At 45.9% G+C, this 21,686-nt stretch overlaps 1 protein-coding gene across 1 annotated transcript; it reads right to left on the reverse strand.

Moving 5' to 3' along the window:
• Window positions 1–379: 379 nt before the first annotated feature.
• LOC146173648 (uncharacterized) lies at window positions 380–18,929 on the reverse strand. Its single transcript, XM_084585237.1, has 7 exons — window positions 18,884–18,929; window positions 18,690–18,788; window positions 14,934–15,041; window positions 11,519–11,884; window positions 7,997–8,634; window positions 3,388–4,010; window positions 380–830 (listed from the first exon to the last, which is right to left on the reverse strand). The coding sequence occupies exons 1-7, from the start codon at window positions 18,927–18,929 to the stop codon at window positions 380–382; spliced, it is 2,331 nt and encodes a 776-aa protein (XP_084441363.1).
• Between the last annotated feature and the right edge of the window lie 2,757 nt (window positions 18,930–21,686).

Below are 21,686 nucleotides of genomic sequence, written 5' to 3' on the forward strand. Positions count from 1 at the left end.
TGCTTTGCTGTTTTCTGTTGCTCCAAAGACTTGGAGTTAGGTATTGTCGTAGTATCCAAAGTCTAAGTAATGCAATGACCGCACGTTTTATGATTCAAAACTGGCACAGATCTTGCTGGGTATGGGGTGATGCGCTTTGAAAGGACGCCAAAAAGCTGGAGACTTTTCTCCGCACTTCCGTCAATTTTTGTATCAGGAAATTATGCCATTTAGAAACAATATGTGAGTTTGATTGATTTAATCACTATGCTGTTTTTTTTTGCAAGTGGCTTGCTATAAAATGAACTGCGGAGATGCTCTTGAGAAAACCGGTAAGTCATCTGCAGGAAAAGAAAGTCTGTGGCAGGCAGGTAAGGTGAGCGGGCGATGCACATCACAGTCAATAAGGATAGCACGTGTCTTGCAACAGCTTGTAAGATTCATTGTGGCATTCGAACACCTCCGCGAATTCCGGCATGCTGAGAAGCGGCCACGAGCAACGCTCACGAGGTCTTAGAGGGTCCTGGCGCTCTATTCCACAGGACAGCAGGCAGAAGCGCTTGAAGAACTGCCTCTGCGCCCTAGGCCAGTACAAATCGCGCGCCAACCAGCTGCGGTCGTCGTAGTAGACGGCTTTCATGGCGTCGTGAGCCACTCGAGCCGCACGAATCCACCCGAAAGCACTGCTCTTGAACGCCTCCGACGTCCTCGGTTGGATGCCCCGGTCAGATTGGCGGATGACGTCTTCGTCGGCCCGGGTGCGCAGGCAACCTAGCCGCAGCTGGGCGTCAAAAACTGTGCCACTGGGCCACCAGGATTCGTGTGACGCGTGTGGTGCGGTGGCGTTCCACCTGCAGAAAAAAAATGCCTCGTGGAAAAATAGTTCGCCACTTCCTTTTCTCTGCAAAAAGCTTCATTGAGCACTTCCCACCTTAGTCTTTTCTTTTCCTTTACATTTCATGCACTTGAGCGATTACATTTTTACACATGAAAGACCTTTGGCAGCTCTCAGTTCCTTCTGCTCTTGGACCTCTGCGTCTCGCTCAGGGCTTTAGACAGCTGTCATGTTTTCAATCCTTCTGCGTAACACCTTATATCATCATCATCATCATCATCATCATCATCATCATCATCATCATCAGCAGCAGCAGCAGCAGCAGCAGCAGCAGCAGCAGCAGCAGCAGCAGCAGCAGCAGCAGCAGCAGCAGCAGCAGCAGCAGCAGCAGCAGCAGCAGCAGCAGCAGCAGCAGCAGCAGCCGCAGCAGCAGCAGCCTGGCTACACCCACTGCAGGGCGAAGGCCTCTCCCATATTTCTCCAATTAACCCCTTATATAAACTGAGGAAAAACGGTCACTGCGGTGTTCCTTTTTGCCAAAGGCTATGACCAACAGTACAGTTCAGGACTTACATGCTTTGTGTCATTCTGGGCTACATCAATGAATGAAGTGGGCTTATGGTTACAATCTGGTGCTGGTGATGATATTGCAAGTGACTGTCACGGGACCGATCAAATGAAAATCGCGTGATTGGATGTAGATGGTCTGCGCTCTGAATCCGACGGAGGACGCTTCGTGCGAGAACTTTCACACACACACACACACACACACACACACACACACACACACACACACACACACACACACACACACACACACACACACACACACACACACACACACACACACACACACACACACACACACACACACACACACACACACACACACACACACACACACACACACACACACACACACACACACACACACACGCACGCACGCACGCACGCACGCACGCACGCACGCACGCACGCGCACACACACACACACACACACACACACACACACACACACACACACACACACACACACACACACACACACACACACACACACACACACACACACACACACACACACACACACACACACAAAGACGCATATCTGCAACTTGTTGGCCAATACCATTTATTGGCAACTATACATGACATTTCCTTGGCCAGCAAGAAATGTGCAAAAAATATAGACAAAGAGAAGATTAGCGCGGAGCAAGTGGCAGTAATGAAGTTTCATTCTTACTTACTACGGATATAGTTCCTAGAATATACTGATCATGGGATACAAAATAAAGAAAATCGAGAAACAATTGTTCACAGCAATAGAAGGATAATGAACATTTTGAAACGAAATTGCGGTAGGTTTCAGTTTATTTAAAACTGACATCGGTTTCCAGTTGCGCTGTAATTCTGGTTATAAAGCCAACTGAAGCACTTCCAGAATAATGCGTTTTTGTTACTTCACTTCCACAGTTCTGACCATTTTTTTGCTCAGATATTGAGCGGATGCACTTCTGAAAATGTTTTACATATTGCGGAGAAACAGTGTATAATCGCGAACAACGTTCCGCTTTACTGCAGCCAAAGCTGCGAAGGAGAGGTAAAGAGGTTTCTCCTTATGCGTGGTTGCGTCAAATACTTTGTTTGATCACAATCTGCATCTTAAATGTTAGATTTAAATTCTGAACGAGAGGCTTAAGCCAAACTTGTTTTACTCGGAAGCGAGGAATGCTATGCTATCAGGTGGGCGTCTATTTGGCCACCAAGCCAGTTAATTTATCGTCACAATATAGGGTGGTCGGAGTAACAACGGGTGCATATTCTCATGTGGCCATTGTTAAAGACAAAAAATAGTAATAACATCATTAGGAGGTATTATCTTGCTATCACGTCGAAAATAGGACAAAAATTAACCAATATAGTATTACTGTCCTTCACTCCTGAAACGGTGGCAGACCTACGGAATTATACTGCGGTGCCCATTGACAGTGGTGGTTCGTTACTTAAACATGTAGGGCTCGTGGCGCGCCGCACATTCGAAGGCCGCGCCACTTCCCAATACTCCCTGCGCGCTGCCTGTTTCCCTCTCCCCGCTCGATCGGGGATAACCGGTCCCGCGCGAGGGGGCTATAAAAGAAGGAACGCGCAGCCGTCTCGCCTCTCTTGGTCCCTGCCTCTTCGTTCCTGCTTCGCTCCTGCTTCGCGCCTGGAGCTTCTGCATGGAAGACGACCCGCAGGCTGCAGCCCCCCGGAAGACGACCTAGCACCGACTTCGACGATCCCTGTGAGATTAAAGATGTTTGTTACACGGCCCGCTGTGTATTTGTCGTGCGCATCCCTCGGGCAGAGGAATCACCCACAAACATTGGCTGCAGTGCTACAGATAGTTGCCTCCAAATAGGGTGGTTCTGTCTCTCGCGAAACGACTGTTTCTCTTAAATCGTTGTTTCTCGCACTGAAGCGAAAACATTTATAAACTTGAAAGTTAAATGGGACAAGGTGGACCCTGAAAAGGTGGTGCAAATTATTTTCAATGACCCGCAATCGATAGCGTAACATAGAAGCAAACGAACCTTGCATAAGGACCAAAGGCATCGGTCAATGCCTTGGCCAGCGCCGCTCCAACTGTCCCGTAGAGAAATGGAGGCGCCTTACGGTCATTGTAGAGAAGCGGGCTTGAAAGATAGACTGCCGGCAGGAAAACTTTGTCGTACAGGACATCGTAAATGGGCCACTTGTGTGCCCACAGGGAAGACATGCGGGCGATCACCGCGTCTGGAGGCTGCCGCAGCATGGCTTCCTTCTGCGACGCCGTGCGTAATGTGAGGTAATTTCCGGCGAAATTGCGGTCTGATGCCGCCAAAGCAGCTGAAGCGTTGCTCAGGTACGTCGTGTCCACGTCCCCGCTAATTGCTCTCCCGGACGGCGCCAAACTTTCCAAAGACGTGTGGTTAAGTTTCTGCCGCGCTAGTGCTGCTGTGTCTTTGTCGAGCCAGTTGGGTATGGTGACCCGGAGGATGTGGTGGAACATAGATTTCAGCTCACGAATGCCGTCGTTCATGTAGACAATGGCTAGCTGGCGCAGTACGATGTGCCAGTGGAGATGGAGGGCGCGGTTCACGGCGTCGAAACAGAGGTATGACGTCTCTCGGTCCTGGACTGACCGGAAGCGTCTGGCAAAGTCATACCGGAGAGGCTGCACGGAAAGGCAGTGATACAGCTTTAAGTTATGATTGAGTGCCATGTCAAATCAGTCAGGGTTCACTAAGTTAAAGGCGCCTCTAACAGCCAATGGCGTAAAGACCTCTGCAACATATGCAGCTTAAGAGTTAAATTGGCGGTTTCCCGAGATTCTGCTATATTACTAGCCAGAATGACACACAATACATGGTACCTCAGAAAATAGTTATTAGTAGCCTGTTATTAACCGGAAGCAGATATAAGTTAAGTAATTCTCGTAAATAATAGTCATTCATCTAGGGAGTTCAATATTAGATTTTGTCTCATTTCATATATTTTGGGAAGAAGAACAAAGAAAGGTGTTAGAAAAGAGATTCTGCTAACTGTCAAAAGTGAATTGAACATAATATCACCAAATGTTTCCTAATCCCGATTTTTGTGAACTCGAATAGATGTATGCAGGCTAATTATCGCTGTACAAATTACACAGCGCACCAACAAACCTCGATCTTGTGGTATAAATTCAAAAAGTTTCCGCGAGAAATTGCGTTATTTTCACACTTGACGCCCACTGCGTGTTTGAGTGTCGCTTGCTTAACGCGCAAATGGGATGGTTGCCGCTTGCCATAGCATAATTTGAAATCTGCTCTAGAGTTGCTGATCAAAACAGTGTCTTTTGTGCGTATGCTTTGTAAACGTGTACTTGAGAATACTAAGGTACCATGCATAATCATTTAGTGTATGAATTTTGTCCAAGGTAGTTCTTGCTGAAGAATAAAGGGCTCCTTTAATGCAAAAATAATGTTAAGAATACAAGGACTAGCACATTTTGCATGAATATTTCGTGGGTATTCCATTTTGAACGTCCGAGATGCGACGTCAGACGGCCGGAGACGGCGCTTCAAAATCCATACTTTGGCGCATACAAGAAATAAAAATCTTCCAAAATATTTTCATCAAGGGAAGCTAGAGAAGCCCTCAAATATGAGTGTTTTAGATAAACTTTGCCGAAAACGGTATTTCAACATTGAAGAGTTAGACACACAGCCGCAGTTTATAGTTTTGTCACGACTACGCACAGCAGCGCCGTGTTCTGTCCTTTTCTCCTGTGTGTACATGTGTCGTACCTTGCGCTGTTTTTAGAATGCATTACCAACTAGCCCCGGCATCTCGCACTTTTGAACATCTGCTTTGCCAGTCTACGTATTTACATCCTTTCATACATTGTACTTCATCTCCTGAGCTACTCACCTCGGCAACGTCACCAGCGATTGTCAGGTAACTGAGGTATTTCTATTTTCTCTTGCTCTGAACTATTATTAATCCAACCCTTTGAATACTTTCTCTAAGCAAGCGGTGACTAATACAGGAGAGTTGGCATTTCCCCTAACCTAACACCATACCTTACTGAAATTTCATCGCTTGCGCAGACTATATGCTTGCTGGGAGGATATCTTCCAGTACTTTCACATATAGCTGATCTGTACCCTGGTTTCGCATTATTTTCATGAACGAAGAGCATTCCCCGAACTCAAAAGCTTTCTCGTAATCAATTAATACCGTCTATAGGTGCTGATTATATCCAGAGCATCTTTGAATCAATTGGTTGACAGTATGGATTTGATCGATAGTACAGTATTCTTTCCGAAAACCTGCCTGAACCTTTGACTCATTGAATCTAAGGTTACCTAGAATATATTAGCGCTTATCGTGGTACACACCAGCACATAACGGATGGTAAACTAATCAGTGCAATTTCTCAGGTCCTTGACACCACCCTTCCTGTGGATTAAATAATAAATGTTAGGCTTCATCCAAGATTTCGGTACCTTCGAAGTTATGGGGCATGACGCAACGCAGTACGCAATTTATAATGCACACGTGCATTTTATTTACAGTACTCTGCTTACTGTCACCGAAAATGCCTTGAACTGGTGAGTGTTATCGCTATATCAGCTCCTCAAGCAGATTTTAGCGCATCATACCCAAAACAGTCGGCAACTAAAAAGCATAGTGCTAGGTTGCTCATGTTTCATATCTTGCTTCGGTGTGCTCAGTGCGTGAGAGAACGTAAAACACTAGACCCGACTTCGATACAGTTGTAAAATAAGTGGTCCGTGAAGAATTGGGCAGCATGAACCAATGTTTTGTCAAATCAGATGTCTATATAATGTGAAACATTTCTTGGAGTATGAGTGGCCTGCCATCGAATGTGTCCGCATGAACAGACGTTCAAAGTGAAAAAGATGGTGTCAGCGCCACCATCTTTCCACCATCGAACCACCATCGTTCCGCTATTCAGCAGAGCCTGCAAAGGATGCTATGCTGACTGCTTGGGAAAGCGTTTGTATTTGTCCTTCTCTAGCGTAAGGATGCCGGTGGCGCTGAGGTATAAGGACATCAGAGTCAGTAAGAAAAGAGACATACAATTAACAAAAATGTAAAAGCTTGAACCTAAGTAGAGTCATTGTGGAGAACTAAAACGTTTCGAAATCTGCTCATGCAAAATAAAAACAAAACAAAAACAACAAGTCTCTTGTTAGACGCGTAGTGCCAATTCGCCTGTCAGAAACGGCAAATGCCTAAAGAAACGACCATGCAAAAAGTAATCGACAGCAGAAAGGAAATGCTTTCGCGTTACTCCACCTAAGCAGACTTAAGCGCAACCCCTGAATGTTTCTTTCTCCACGTGCCTACCGTCCTGTTGCAGCGGTCAGTGCAGGGGAAGCAATGCGCTGAGAAGGAACATTCACTCTCTTATTAAGCCGGACCGGCTTTCCGGTCGAATAGGGCATGCTGACTCCAAATACGGCATTACTGGCACAACTTATTATGCTCTGAGTGCCCGTTGACATCCGTGCACTGCTCGGCTTTATAAATTGTTTGCTATCATCAAAGAAAAATTGTTCAACTAAGACCGCTCGGGCGTGAAGAATGTAAAAAAAGGCCTTTCACTTGAGGCACGTCTCCCATTTTTACAAGGAACGCCAGAACGTACAATGCGGAGGCGTACTTGAGATAACAAAAATGATTTTTCATCGAATTTATTATTTTTTATAGGAATATGTGCTAAACACAGGTGATTAGTTTAGTTTTCTTTTTACATCTGAAATATATCGTAAATGCCGGGAAATGGTCTAAAAGTGTAGGAGAAAACCACCATTCTAGAAAACAAATGTCAAAGTTTAACACATTTTAATACTAAAATATACATATCGATAGCCACAAAAAGGAACTCCTTCCCTGCCTTTAAGAACATTACAATAGAACGCATGTAGAAGTTGAAAAAATAAACTTCAGGTGACACCAAACATGCATCTTTAAAATGTATAGTTTGGCACAGCGGTTCAAAATATGGAACCTTACCAAGCGATTAAATTTGTTTCTATTGGAATTGTTTAGAAACATTGCTATTGTTTTTTTTTTCAGCGAAACCTATGTTTTCCGAGCGCCACACCTGGGACGTTTTAATAAATGTGGACTGAATGCAAATCAGTTTATATCCGAAAAAGCATAAATCTGTCAGAGATATGCCTGTCAATGCATTCCTTTTTCAAATGCTCGTAAATGTTTACCTTTTAAAAATATTTCATTTAGTTTGCTGATTATTGCACAACAATATTAGGTTCCGTTGATAAGAATTGATGGCCATAAAAATCGTGGGAATGCTCAGGACTGGAAGCACTCGCACAGGCAGAGGCCCAGTCTCACAAAACATATTTGTACGTGCGTAGGATTTCGTTCCAGAAATATTTGGAGTCTTTTCAATCCTATTTAAACTCATGCGAGAAACATCTAGCCAAAGAACGCTTTAGGATTTGAAACTCTCTTGGCCTATGTCACCTCAACAAGTTTGTTGTTCCCGCACTTGCGTCAGATTTCAGCTTCCACTGTTGGCAAGATAGGCCGCAGTTGCCTGAAATACTTCGCGGTCTAAGTCTCTAGTAGGTATAACAACCTTGTAAATCCCCGCGCCCCGTCAACAATCCTGCTGCTTATCACCTGTGCGAGGAGGGTGATGGCGAGGTACCATGCTGTCCTGCGAACGGGAGCAGAGGTGAGGTTCTGGAAGACTCTTTGGGTCTGCTCGTACCCGGTGAAGAGGACGGTGTCACTGTCTGCCGCGCTAAGGCCGGATTGTCCGAACAGCAGGAAAGCCCTGGTCCATACGTCTTTCGGGAATTCAGCATCCTCCTTGATCTTGCCATACGTGAGCCATTGATGCCGCACATCCAATTCAGCAATGGAGTCGACCTCGCTGTCCATGTCCATAACGTCCTGAGCCACGGCCGCTGCATCACTGGTAGAGGAAACGTGCCGGACGATGTCTTCGACGTACGCTTCGACGTACTCGTCCGTCGGCTCAGCCTGCAGCTCTTGGCGTATGGACGGCGCGTTCAGGAGATGGAGGTACGCTCCTCGGTCGCTCTTTCTGCGTGCTATCACGATCGCACTGTGGAGGCCGGTGGTGAAGGAGATGGCAATGGCGCGTACAAGGGCACCTCTGGACGATTCACTTTCCAGAAGATATGTCACGTTGAGGACATCCAATAAGGAGGAGATGTCACGTTGAAGAACTCGGTCCGTCGTGTTCATGTAGGTGAAGCAGTCTTCTAAAAGGCGCTTCCCGATTTGAACGACTGTGTAAAGGAAAACATTGTGTAGTGAATAGACACAACTACGCACGTGCTGTGTGATTGAGGTTTCCTTACCAAGATGCGGCTTTGTAAATCTATCATTCGTAAAGGAATGTCATAGAAACCTGATCTATGAACCTCTGCGGCATTTCATCTCGCTTATAATAGTAAGCAATTATTACATAAAGATGCAGATGTTACAGAGAACAACAGATCAGCTTCCAGGTCAGCATGGTTCTGATTACTATACCATAAAACAGAAGGGAATACAGCCTAAAGAGCAAGAATTTAGTTTAGAGTGATAAATCAGTCTGCCAGCAAAGGGTTTTTCAGCTTGCCACAGGTTTCAGGCAATGGCAGGTTTTTTGCAATGCAGTCATTTCAGATGACCTTTTAAAAATTAAAATTCTGGTAAAGCAGGAGACATAGAACTGACAGAAAAAAATTGTTCTGGCATCTACTGAACTACAAGTAACCAAAATCCAATAATTTCAGGTTCAAGATATTGCTGAACTAAATCAAGTGCTGGCAGTTTTTTTTTGATGCTACATAGTATTGTGAACATATAGTCCGCACTACTTACAGTGGTGAACAACATGCAGTAGAAAACACATAATGGTGACTCGAAATTGCAAAGATTTGGCAAAATCGAGAATTAAGCCTGAGTCTCGGTGTCGCCTTATAGCAATAGGTAGGATATACTGGGTGTGCCAGGCCTAACATGTGCCAAGGGCAAAAAAAAAGTAAGAGGACAGAAACCGACGACAGGAACCAGTCGTATTTTGTTGGTGGTCGCTTTGTGCCCCACAGGTGTTTTACATTTGATATAATTAATTGGTTATATAAGATTAAAACCTGAAGTACTAAATATCCCCTAATATAATGAGATTTGCAAATTTTGAGAGCATACTCAGAAACCCCAATTTCATTAAATGCGGTAAAAAAAGCCTATATGGTGATCTTTTTTCCACCTGAAAAAAAGTCCACAAAATAAAAAAAAGCCATGTTATTAGCAAATTAGCATGCAGCGATTGTGCCGTGCTGTTGGCGAACGAAATAAGCAGCTGCCGTAAGTCCTGGACCGACGGCCTTTTTGCCGCAGTAAGCCGATATCTTGGCCATGGTTTCTTGGGTTGCGTGAGCCAAGCCATGAAACGTGACTATAATAGCGATTTAGTTTACCGTGAGCCGCGATCCGCTACCGCGACCCTCGACCGCGCGTGGGCGGGACGCACAAGCTGATTGGCTCCTACGCGGCAGGTCTATATGCCGACATTACCGACATCCAGTATGTGGCGCCATCTATCGGTGTCAAGGGGATCTGGGCATGCGCAGTGAAATGCGTGATGGCGGATCACGGTAAACGAAAACTCTCCAATTCACGGTAGCGTGTATAGTCACAGCCGCGATGTAAAAAAGTCTTATCATGGTAATTTTTAGTTCTAGTGATTGATGAATCGATTGGCGTGTGATAGGCGATGAAGAGTTAATTAAATCGTTCTAATTTACTGAATGTTTCATTAGTTAGGAGAAAAAATTGAGAAAGAAGATTCAAAGGTGTCAAAATGCTCACAATGAAAAGCCAAAGCCTTGTGATGCTAATGAAGAGAGTTTATAGATTATAATTGATGAGTTAATTATTTGAAATAATCGCAAAAAACGAAAAATGGAGCCAAACTGCTTAAACTAGAGAGCTAATCATTGATGATGCTTACCATCGGTGCATATCATCGTCCTGAAAAAGAATCTAGTAAAAATGCAGCAGATGACAAGTCAAAGAGCCTAAAGAGTCGTACCGGAATGATGCACACAAGGCGTATGCTATCGCGTCAACTCATAAGCGCAGCATGGCAGTCCTCCAAAGTTTTTGTTTCTTGTTTTGTGTGCAACTGAATGGTAAAAGGCTCCTCTTTATTTCTCTTACTGAAGCTTCGTCGATTCTATCCTAGAGCTGCGGCGCGCTTGCTGCAACTTGCATCAGTTATGAGTGCCAACTGACTGAGGTGGACGAAGGAACCATCGCTAACGTATTGGCCTGCCGAAATGTCAAGGGCGTCGAGTCACGGCCGCTGGAGATTTCGTTCGCTCAAACCACAGTTGAGAGCAGCATTGTCTTGGCAGACGAGTGCGCTATTCCGTGCTTTATTAATTCGCGGCCTTTCTTTTTTAGCTGGAAAAAGAGATACGTGTAATAGTGTGCTTATGGGGTTTCTTAATGTGCTCTACAAATTTGATTATCCCATTTATTTTCTGAAGTCAATGTCCAGTAATTTTGGTAAACGTAATTATCCAATTGTTTAATTGTGAAACAAAAACAACTTGTGAAGCGCAAGGTGGCTACCCACAAGGCGTACACGGTTTTCTCACCTAGCTCTCATATTACATTTATTACATCTTGATACTCGCCGACCTCTACTATTACATATTGAAATGTTTGCGCGTAGACACAAAAACAAGTGAGGGAAACAAGGACGAGCGCTTGTCCTTGTGTCTACGCGCGGACGTTTCAGTATCTTAACTCTAATATTACATTTATTACACCTTGATACACATGGGACACGTTGTGGGTGCTTCCTTTAGGCCCGGTATCTGACCACACTATAGGGTATATTCTGAGCATCTCCAAATTCACACGGGGTGTGCATAGGCTGTTTGCAAAGCGTATTCATGGTTTGGCTTTCGTCGTTTTGATGTCCTTTAGGAGACCTTGTCATATGAAGAGGTCATTTGATGGTCAAAATGGCGACGTGACCTAGGGAAGAAAATGGAGGCCTTGGTATAAAAAGTGGCAGTGGTGATAATCTGAAGCCTGTACGGCAACCTGCTCATTGTGTGATGTGTATTGCATAGATCTTTATACTGTTCGTAAGTAGCAGATAACACTTACCTGGTGTCATTTTATCGCCCAGGGCAGCGTCGTCTGTCTGCAGAAGCCGATGTCGAAAGTGCTGGAGGAACAGGCTGAAGGCGTCCGGCACGAAGCCGACTCCCTGTCTGCGAATGGTCCACATTCCGCACACGTGCCGGTGGATGTCCACGCAAGGGTGTAGGTCTTCCTCGACGATCGCGCTGAGGTAGCGCATCGCGCTCACGCAGTGCTCCGAGCTGCAGGTGAGGACATCGCTCCGTTGCCAAGCTCGCTGGTGGATCGCTATCGCTGCTATGGTGGCCACCAAGAAGGCGATGACGCTAAGGCTGAAGCACAGGGTCGCGTTGGCCACCTTGCGCTGGAAGGGCGTCATCTCTCCCTGGCCTGCGGGTACGGCGATAGAGAGAACAGTGGCCAAGGTGCGCGAACGAAGTCCTTAAATTCGGCTTCTAGTGAAAGATAAAGGAAGAAATGCATCTCAGTGCTTCTCGTTCGATTATCCTTTTCATCCGTCTGTCCCGGCTAGTGCGCGTAGCATTTGTAAAAGGAAGTCTATCAGGAGAAATTAGTGTGCATAAAAATTAACTTACACTTAAAGCGTCAGATAGTTTGCGTAATATCAGGCACTTTAAGCCAATGCTGGGGCCATAGACTGCTGGTTCTTAAATGTAATGCTGCTTACGATTGTTGACAATCAACGGCAGATCTTGCGTCGTCAAAATTCAAGTTGCAGCTGCGCTATAGGGTACCGTTGAGGAACATAGTTTTTTCATTCCTATATGGATAAACAAAGGGTAAGCACGGATATGAGTCTGAAAAAAAATATGGTGCGTCCGTTTTATGTAAAAATGAAGTCCCAATTTTTTCGCAGTGCTTGTTACAAGCTCCAATCTTTCATTACTTCATGCTTATGATAAAGAAGTGTGATTGCACGCGCGTACGTTAAGATGAGACAATGAAGTGCAAGAATACATAACGGCTGAAGAGCAGTCAATTGCCGCGTTGCTGTCTCATTTACGATACAACATATTTTGGCGACGAGGATGTAAGCTTAAATCAGGACCTCGACATGGACTGCTCACTGCCCATCATGAGCTTCCAGGGTCTTCGGCCGCAGCAGCCCTTTTTCCTGCCGACGCCTGGTCGTCCTGCCCTTCCGTGGGAGCAATGGGAGCGGGCATTCCACAATTACATGCTAGTGTCTGGTGCCTCCATACTTCCTGCGGATCGGCGAAACGCCATCCTGCTCAACTGCTTGGAACTTGGTCAGCGCATTTTCTATACATTACAGCCGCCGTCTCCTTCAGCGGCTACCGCTGTTGCATCCCCCCCCCCCCCCCTCCCCCAACTCCCTAGACGTCGCGCTTCGCCGTGACGAATTCGACCTTGGTGACTCCCTACTAGTCTTCCGTAATTGTGATCGTCTCACGCCACTGTTTTCGCCGCCGAGTACAAGCTGCCGGAGAGATAGCCGATGAGTACGTTGCTGCACATTGAAGCCTTGTCGGTGACTGCGGGTTTGGGAGTCACGCGGACAACATGATTAGAAACCAGATGGGGGAGAAGACCACTAGTCACCATTTGTGTGAAGGCCTTCTCATGGAATGTACCTCTTTGACTCTGCCGGGTGCCGTGGCCCTTGCTAGATAGTGCTAGCAAGCTTCCCATGAAACAAAAGAGATATCGGAAGAGGTCGCTTCAGTACAGCGTGTAGGACGCGAGCGCACAACAGAACGGGCATCTCAGACTCCTCGCAGCAAATTCAATTGCCACGTACAGAAATCTTCCTGTGCACTTAGGGCTCGTGCTATCGCTGCGGTTCTCCTACCCACCCGGTGAACAACCCTGCAAGCCGAGCCTGCAAATGGAAGAGTCGTCGGTGCGGCAAAATGGCACATTTCGATTCTGTCTGCAAGCCGTCGGATCCCTCCGGTCAAGTGTAGCAAGTCGAAAATGATTCTTGCAGTAGTGCTGCTATTCTACAGGACGCCAAGTTCCTCAGCAGCCTGTTTCCTTCCCAGACAAGCCTTGGGATAAACGTGCAATTTACATCGTGGGACCTTTCGACCAAGCTCCAAGTGGCTGTCGCTTTGCGATAACACTCACTGACTGCAACTGCAAGTGGCCGGAGGTTCCCTTCACAAATACCATCACACTGTAACAGTTCAAGAATTTCTTTTCGGTACCTTCGCTCGCGAAGGTTATCCTTAAGAGATTGTGTCAGGTCACAGACCACAATTCTCATCCTCGGATCTGTAAACTTCCTTCACGAACGGGGAATACGCCCCTGCTACTCCTTGGTTTATTACTCTCAAGCCAATGAACTAGAAGAACGACTTAATAGGGTTTTGAAGGCATACGTTCAGCTGGATCTGTACGAGCGACATCAACTACGTGCAGCTATTTTGGACTACCCGCTGCCTGCCACATGTAACGACAGGAATCGCCTCAGCCATCCTGCTTCATGGCCGGATGCCTCGCACAAGAATTAACGTCGTAGACTTGCCAGATTAGTGCTTTTCGCGAGATCCTGCATGAGCGCTTAAGCTCTTATGCCAGCGGCTAGAGCTGAAGCAAGCCGAATATAAGCTTTATGCAGACCATATCGGAGAGGAGCCAAGCACCGCGACTTTCAGCTTGGCGACTACGTGAGAGTTCGCATGCCGACTGTATGAGGCAAGTCGGCTGCCCGGCTTTCGGAGCCTCGAAGAGTTTTGGAGCGACGTGGACCAGCCTCATACCTGCTGGATGATGGGCGTGTGTGGCACTCGTTCAAATATTCGGCTGTTAGCCAAGCAGCTGTTCAGCGCCAACGTCCGTCCTCAGCTCCGGCGGCTCTCTTCATTGACAGTTTGTCGGCAACCACTGCATCACAGTGTCGACCAGTTCACGTACCGGAAATGTGTTCCACCAGATTTCAACCTCGAATAAATCCAATGCCGCTGATGTTAGCCCGGACACTCCCTCGTGCCCGGCTTCGCCCAACATAGAACCAATAGACCTACTTCAATCCACGTGTGCCACAACAGCACTTCTATGCCTTCTTCCCGCGCCCCGCAGAAGCACACGTGAAAAGAAACTTCCCGCAAGGTTCAAAGACTATGTGCTGCATTAGAGGACCTTCACTCTCCAACATTCGTATTTCTAAAGTGTGGCGGAAATGTGATGAAGATGAAGTGTGATTGCATGCGCGCCCGCTAAGAAGAGAAAATGAAGTAAAAGAACAGAGAACAACTTAGAGCAGTTGATTGCTGTGTTGCTGTCTTGTTTTACGATACCTACAATACTGTCTCGTAGTTCACAAGCGATATATGTTTCGTGTATCCTTGGACGCTACTAATTAATTTCAAGCCTCTGTGCATAGCAAGGCGCCATATCAGTATTGCATGACGTCATGGGAGCCAGAATAACTGATGAGATATGATATGCTCACCGATCGGAGAAGATGGGGACATTAGGTTGGCGGAGCCCACAGCCTTGTCACCTTTGGTGGCAACATCGTGCGGCTCGCTGTCCACTCGTTCTTCTGAGGTCAGTCGGGCTAAGAAAAGGCAAACAGCACGCGCATTTAATGACCCAATATAGCTGGCAAAACGCCACTTAGCCAAAGCAGGATAGGACTGTTGATAGGACTGTCTTCATTCCAAAGCAGACCACATTGTCCAATCGTGTCCACTTAGACAACGCCCTAGCAGTGCAAGTAGTCGGCAGTGGTTTTGATGGCTTGTTTGATGCTCCTTATGACTAATATATGAATTCCACATTATTAATGCGTAAGCAATAAATGCCTATGTTTGCAGGGTTTTGACAGCAGTTTGTGTGAGCATTAGTATGTCGCAATCGAACGACGTAGTGTGAAAGCAATAGTATAATCTGAAACAGCATTACAAAAAGAGCTGGTATGCCATATCGGTTGGTTGTGGAGTAATTATGTAACTAATTAGAGCCAATTAAGTCAATCGGATGTCGAAGTAGCCGTATAGAGTAAGGGATGAGGTCCAAATGGGGTTACGTAGTACCATAGAGTTAATACACATACTCTAGAGGGAAAGCTGTCCGTTCAGCCAATGTATCAGAGCGGTGACCGCGTGATTGCCGCCATCATCAAACCGTTTTATAGTTAGTGGATGAAATTTGCTGGCTAAATCTGGCCGATATGAACAAGGTTTGCACCTGGCAAAATAGATCGTTGGAAGATGGCGGCGTGCTGTTAACTGAGGGCTGCTGTAGAGTAGCTGCTGTAAACAACGCAAAATCGTCGCGTGTGAAGCATTTGTGATGGTATGTTGCGTCGAGTATCTATTGTAAACTCATATAGGTGTGAAGTTTCTTCTGCGTTGTTATCTTAAGATCTGCTATCCCTGTGACTGTTACTTGCTTCACGTGCATTTCGTCCATTGAGCACACACGAATCTCATTTGTATGGCTTACTCTGGATGGCCAGCGCTTCGTACAGCAAACGTCAAACGATGATTGCGTGTGCGTTTACTTTTTCGCTTTATTTGCCCTCTATTCTTTCATAAATGATGGTTGAAAATTCTGTGAGCAGAGCAGCGTGTTCTGGTCTAACTGAAACGGAGGTAAACCCATGGCGCTGAACAAGTTCCCGTAAAAAAATCGGCGAATAAAAATGTTCTGTTCGCTTGGTGTCATTTGTCTCGGGTTGTTTTCGTTCACACGCCTTGCAGTCCATAGTTCAGATTTAACTCTTCTTGTGAAAGGAAAAACTTGCCATGAAATTTGCAAACGGAAGTTCAATGCGGCGCGTTTGCTCACACGAGCCTGAGGAGATGTGCCGGATCTTTTTGAAACTTTGGCCTTCCATACAATGCATGAGGCTCCATCGCGATGCATGATAGTGCAAGCGGCTCTTCGTTACGGACGGCTCCTTATTTTAAATTCTTTACTTTTGCAACTGCAAGCTCAAATAGCACTCAGAAACAGGACTTTCAAACCGAAGCTCAAAGAGCGTCTCCTCGGGAACATGGTTCACAATTGTCCTACATCAACTCTTGCTGCATAGATTATTTCCGCTGCCTCAGTCCAGACAGTAATAGCTTTCCTATTCAATAAAGGACGTTCAGATCAAATTAATGAACTCTTTATGCCACAAACAATCTCTGAGAAGTCTTTCAAAACTTGAAAAAACACACACACACGTAAACATTTTGTACAGCTACGTTATCTACCGCAGTTTTTAAAACTCCAGTCCAAACGTTGCTCATTTTTGATTTAGCGAGAAAAAACTATGGTGGCTGATGAGACGGTAATGAGTTTGATAATGGCGGCACTACACGTGGGAACTTCATTTTGGTCTCAGCTTTACCCCCGTCGTGATCGATTTCCGGTAAGGTAGGCTTAACTTCCGGAGGCAGGAAAATTGAAATGTTTGAACGTGAACGAGTGGGTAAGGGCGTGATTTACGTGCACAAATGGGTAGGAAGGGTTAGAAAGTGTGTAAAGGGAGATACTCAACCAACTGCAGTCTGAAAAAGTTCACAAATGAAACAAATGTGTCAGAAGAGGTATTTAAATGAGCAAAAGAGAGGGTTAATATGGTAATCAGCGCTGTGACGTCATGGCATAGCCTGGCTACACTGGACGTCATAGAAAAAATAAATTCCACGAGCCCTGCAGAATCTGCAGTGGAGAAATGCGATAGCCTGAACATTGCTGCTGCATACGGTACATCGCGCGTCCCCTTGTCGAACACAACTAGCGTTCCGTTGAACGCATCAAAGTTCACCTGCGTTCTATAATTTACAGGAAAGGAAAGGTGTAGTATCTGTCACTCGCTGAATCGAGCTGACTCATCTCGAGGAAAACACTAACTCTCAGGCTTACGCATTTTCTAGTGCATATTCTGCCGTGCTCTCAGAATTTGTTTCGTATCCCTTTCCTACTACACATTGAGATGTGTTTTTGCCAAGCTGCTTAATTCCTAGCTTGGGCAGTTGCAGCATTACCCGAACAAACTGCCTGAGCACAATGAGCTTGATGGCTGTCGAGCGAAACAAGTTGAAGCCATTTATTTGTTTTGGAAGCTTTCGCGTAACTGTGCGTGTGATAGAACGGCATTATCAAGTTGGTTTTATATAACTTGGTTGTCGACTTTAGCTATATTATGCTAAATTTATTTGAAGCTTGGACTAACCATGTGTTTGCCTTAGAAAATAGAAAGTGTGAACAGGCCTCCACTTAAAAAGGAAAACAACATCATCCAATGTTTTCGTCAAAAGTATTGGCCGTGGCTTAGCTCAGCTAGTCCAGGATATACGTAGCGAAAGCATGTGTGCCTGGCGCTGGGCTGTCCACTCCTCTCCAGTCCAATCTAATTCCATGTAATCCGTGTAATGCAATTCAATACAGCCTAATCTAATCCAATCCAAACCAATCTAATCAAGTACAACCAATACTGTCCAATTGAATCCAAACCAGTCTAATCGAGTTTAATTCTATCTAGTCCAATCTAATGCAGTCCAATGGCCTCGGCGGCAGCTTTTCGGTCGAGGCGAAAAGCAAGGCGTCCGTGTGCTGTGCGATGTCAGTGCACGTTAAAGAACCCCAGGTGGTCGAAATCTCCGGAGTCCTCCACTACGGCGTCTCTCATAGCCTGAGTTGCTTTGGGACGTTAAACCCCACAAACCAACCAACCAACCAATCAATCCTGTCCAAAGCTGAGTACACGCTCACCCGAAATGCGGCGCTGACTAGCCTATCATCACTAATATCACCCTCACACTAGAGAAGGAGAAGATGCGCTGCTCACTATCTCTAGCTATGTTGTTAATGCATAAAAGACGAGAAATCTTTTTCTTCTGGTTGCTTCTTGATCGCCAGATGGCGCGATAAGCGCCCGGCTGCCGCCAGCTGCCGCGGTTGCGAGGCAACGGCTCTGTGCCTCCCACCCTAGGAAACTCCTCGTTCGTGGCCAATGTAGGTTTCGCTACAAAATCCACCTTAACGTTTTTCTTTAATATGCATAGGTGAAGGGGCTCAGAACAAGTACTGAACTAGAATTTATAGAAATGGGAACATCCAACGGACGGTTAGGTTTAATCGCTTCGATGGTTGGACGCTAGGAACGTGCTCCAAACGTTTCATCCTGTATAAAAGCAGATAAATCTCGCGCAATTGGAACAATAGCGGAAAAAAAATGCTTAGACGGAGAGGCAGATGGACCACTTACTGGCAGCATCCGGAAACTTCCTGCTTCCCTCGACAGGCTGCGTCGTTGACTCCAGCGCATGCGATGATGCCGTGGGTGCTTCGGTATCTTGTGTCCTCTCTGAAAAAGTAGCATTGACGTTAAGATTGAGCTGCTCCAGAAGTGACTGTCAAGAGCGCAAGCCCGATATACGAAAATCTCGTTCAAGGATGTACCATGATCTGATGCTGGGGCGGCAGAGAGCTCCGAAGCAGCGGCCATTGTGTAACTACTTCTTCTTTAGTGCACGTTCTCACGCTTCAGAGTTGCTTTCATTGTCATATTGTCCACTGCTTTGTTGTAATGGTAATGAGGTATGCCCCATGTACAACGCATCCTTTTTGAGAGAAAGCAGAGCTAAGATATAGGTTTGCTATTCTGACCGGGCTGTAAATCTCTCAGACATTAATAATTACTATAATAAACAGAAATAAGGGTGCAGGTGGCGAAAATTCAGCCGATTTAGTTATTGGGCCGAATGCGACATATCTGCGCTATCATGCCGCATTTCATGTCACTCTCGGTGCGAGGCTATTTTTGCAAGGGGCTGATGCAAAAGTGGGCGAAATAGGTCATTGGGGATCTCAATCAAATAATTTCGTTTAATCAACAGTACAGTGCAGTACATAACTGGGTAAGCAGACCACATAGGAAGATTAACAAAAAGGAGGAAGCAGCATGGAGGCAGTTGTAGCTTGGCGCTTTTCTGAACCCAGCCGCATTGAGTAGGTTCCTGCTTGGTTTAAACAACGACAAATGTAGGACATGTGGAGGACGGTCGAGCCTGTCGCATACGGTTTGTACATGCGCCAATGCACCAGTTCACAGCACAGGAAGAAGGCATAGCAGCTATTACCCGGAAGAGTAGGGCGCCATCATAGAACTTACTGAAAAACCAAAAGTTCTACAGGGCAATAACCTCATGAAATCTCATGTAATCACATTGACTCTCATACGGTGCATATCATTATCATAAAATATTGTACACAATTTATGATAATGTACAAAAAACTATGAGACCACATGCAATTATATGCGACTTGTACGTGATTTCTTATGTGAATTGAGTAAGATTGTGTGAGAAAATGTGAGGTTATTGCCTCATATAATTTTTTCAGTAGGGCGAGCGTTCGAATCCACCAGGCCATAAAGGATCGCGGCTGCCTGATAAGCATGGGATGCACACGACACTTGAGCTGAATTTAATAAACATTTTCTCTTCTGTTCTATGCTTTCCGTGCTCTTTCTTAGTCCCTACACAATCACCGCGGAAGCAACGGGAGCTTTTCTCTTTGCATTACGGTTTCCGCCGCCGTTAGGGGCGCGACCACCTTATTGCGCGCTTGCCGCCTGCCTCTCGCTGCTTTCGCTGCTTTCGTAGTAAGAGCAGCACGAAAAAGGTTATCGGTACCCTACTGAAAAACCAAAAGTTCTACGGGGCAATAACCTCATAAAATCTCATTTATCCCATATACTCTCATACAGTACACATCATTATCATAAAATATCGTACATAATTTATGATAATATGCAAGAAGCTATGAGACCTTACGCAATTATATGTGACATGTATATGATTTCTTATGTGAATTGAGTGAGACAGTGTGAGAAAATTTGAGGTTATTGCCTGATACAATTTTTTCAGCAGGGTATCCTATAGGGGTATAAAGCGATAGCGTAGGCTACCAGCGCACATATAAAGCCCTGCTTTAACCAAGCCACACGAATGAATGTGCCTGCAAGGCATACGGGCAACGTGCATGCAAGGTACTGGCAGACTGATTCTGATGTCACCCCCCCCCCCCCCCACCCCATGTAAAAGGAGAGGCCCGACTTGGCAGCTTCAAGCTGCCAAAACTAATGTCAGGCAACCCTACGTCTATATATTGGTCGGCGATAGGTCATCTGTCAGCTACCGCTCACCAGCGCCATGCTTGTGGCCTTTTGCTCATACAGCGTGCCGGCGGACGACCGCTGATGTCGTCCGCCTACGCGGGATTTTCCGGGAACGGGGCCTTTTGCTACCGTGTTAGAAGAAGAAAACAGGAAGCAATAGCCGCAGCAAAGTCCACACGTGAACGAAGTTTTCTTAGCAACATTTGTCTGTTACAACAAGGAAAAGGCGAATCACTGTTGTTCATAAAAAGGGTGACGAGTATCAGAGAGATACTGCAATGTAAAACAGAATTCCTTAAGAATGTCTCATAGTCCGTACCGAATTGAAAATTGATAGAAGTAAGCTTGGTTAATGCGAGTTTGACATCGCTGGTTTATTTCTGGGGTTTAGCTTCCCAAAGCTACTCAGTCTGTAAGGGAGTGCTCCAAGAAATTTTGACCACCTGGGGTTCCTCAAGGTCACGTAGCATGGAGGTATCTTGATTTTATCCTCTATGAAACACGACCGCTGCACCGGGAGTTGGTGCCGGAAGAAATATATTCAAGGACACGTAGATATCGCCGCACGCGTGAAATAGTCTATAGTCTAGCGGCTTCTCGGACATCGCTCCTGTGTGCCTCTCCTGGAAGAACGCTCTACGTTCCAAGAGCAGCCAACGCCTTCTTGGCTCAGCTAGTAGAGCAGCGAACTCCCCGGGTACACTGTGTCGGAGATCAACTTTGCAAACATCTTTGCACTAAGGGCCCTGGACACTGTCGAGGCACATGGTAGTCCGAGTCCTCCTCTGTTTGCACGCAGCACTAACAGCCTACTGGCTACCATTGCTGTTTTCTCATCTATAAGAAAGTAATGAAAAGAGACGCCAGTTGTCCTACAGTTCGTCGCTGCACAACAGCCACGGTGCCACGTAAAACGCAAAGTACAATGCTTGTTTTTTAATGATCATCACCTTTGCTGTAAGAGACCGGTGGAAGTTGGTCCCTCTTGCAAGCACATTTGTTGTCCATGAAACAACATCGTCCCTAGTATGCGCGGGAACACCACGCTGCTGAAAGTGAACGCCAGCACACGTAACGCATCCA

The sequence above is a fragment of the Amblyomma maculatum genome, chromosome 11 (assembly GCF_055883805.1).
Source record: "Amblyomma maculatum isolate TAMU_Amacu chromosome 11, ASM5588380v1, whole genome shotgun sequence".
Taxonomy (NCBI): domain Eukaryota; kingdom Metazoa; phylum Arthropoda; class Arachnida; order Ixodida; family Ixodidae; genus Amblyomma; species Amblyomma maculatum.

Excerpts from the sequence above, each read along its gene's own strand:
- LOC146173648 (XM_084585237.1), bottom strand. The coding sequence starts at position 18,929 with ATGGCCGCTGCTTCGGAGCTCTCTGCCGCCCCAGCATCAGATCATG. Across the intron at positions 18,789-18,883 it reads CGCCCCAGCATCAGATCATG|AGAGGACACAAGATACCGAA; the intron begins GTACATCCTTGA and ends CTACTTTTTCAG. Across the intron at positions 15,042-18,689 it reads GAAGTTTCCGGATGCTGCCA|CCCGACTGACCTCAGAAGAA; the intron begins GTAAGTGGTCCA and ends GCCTTTTCTTAG.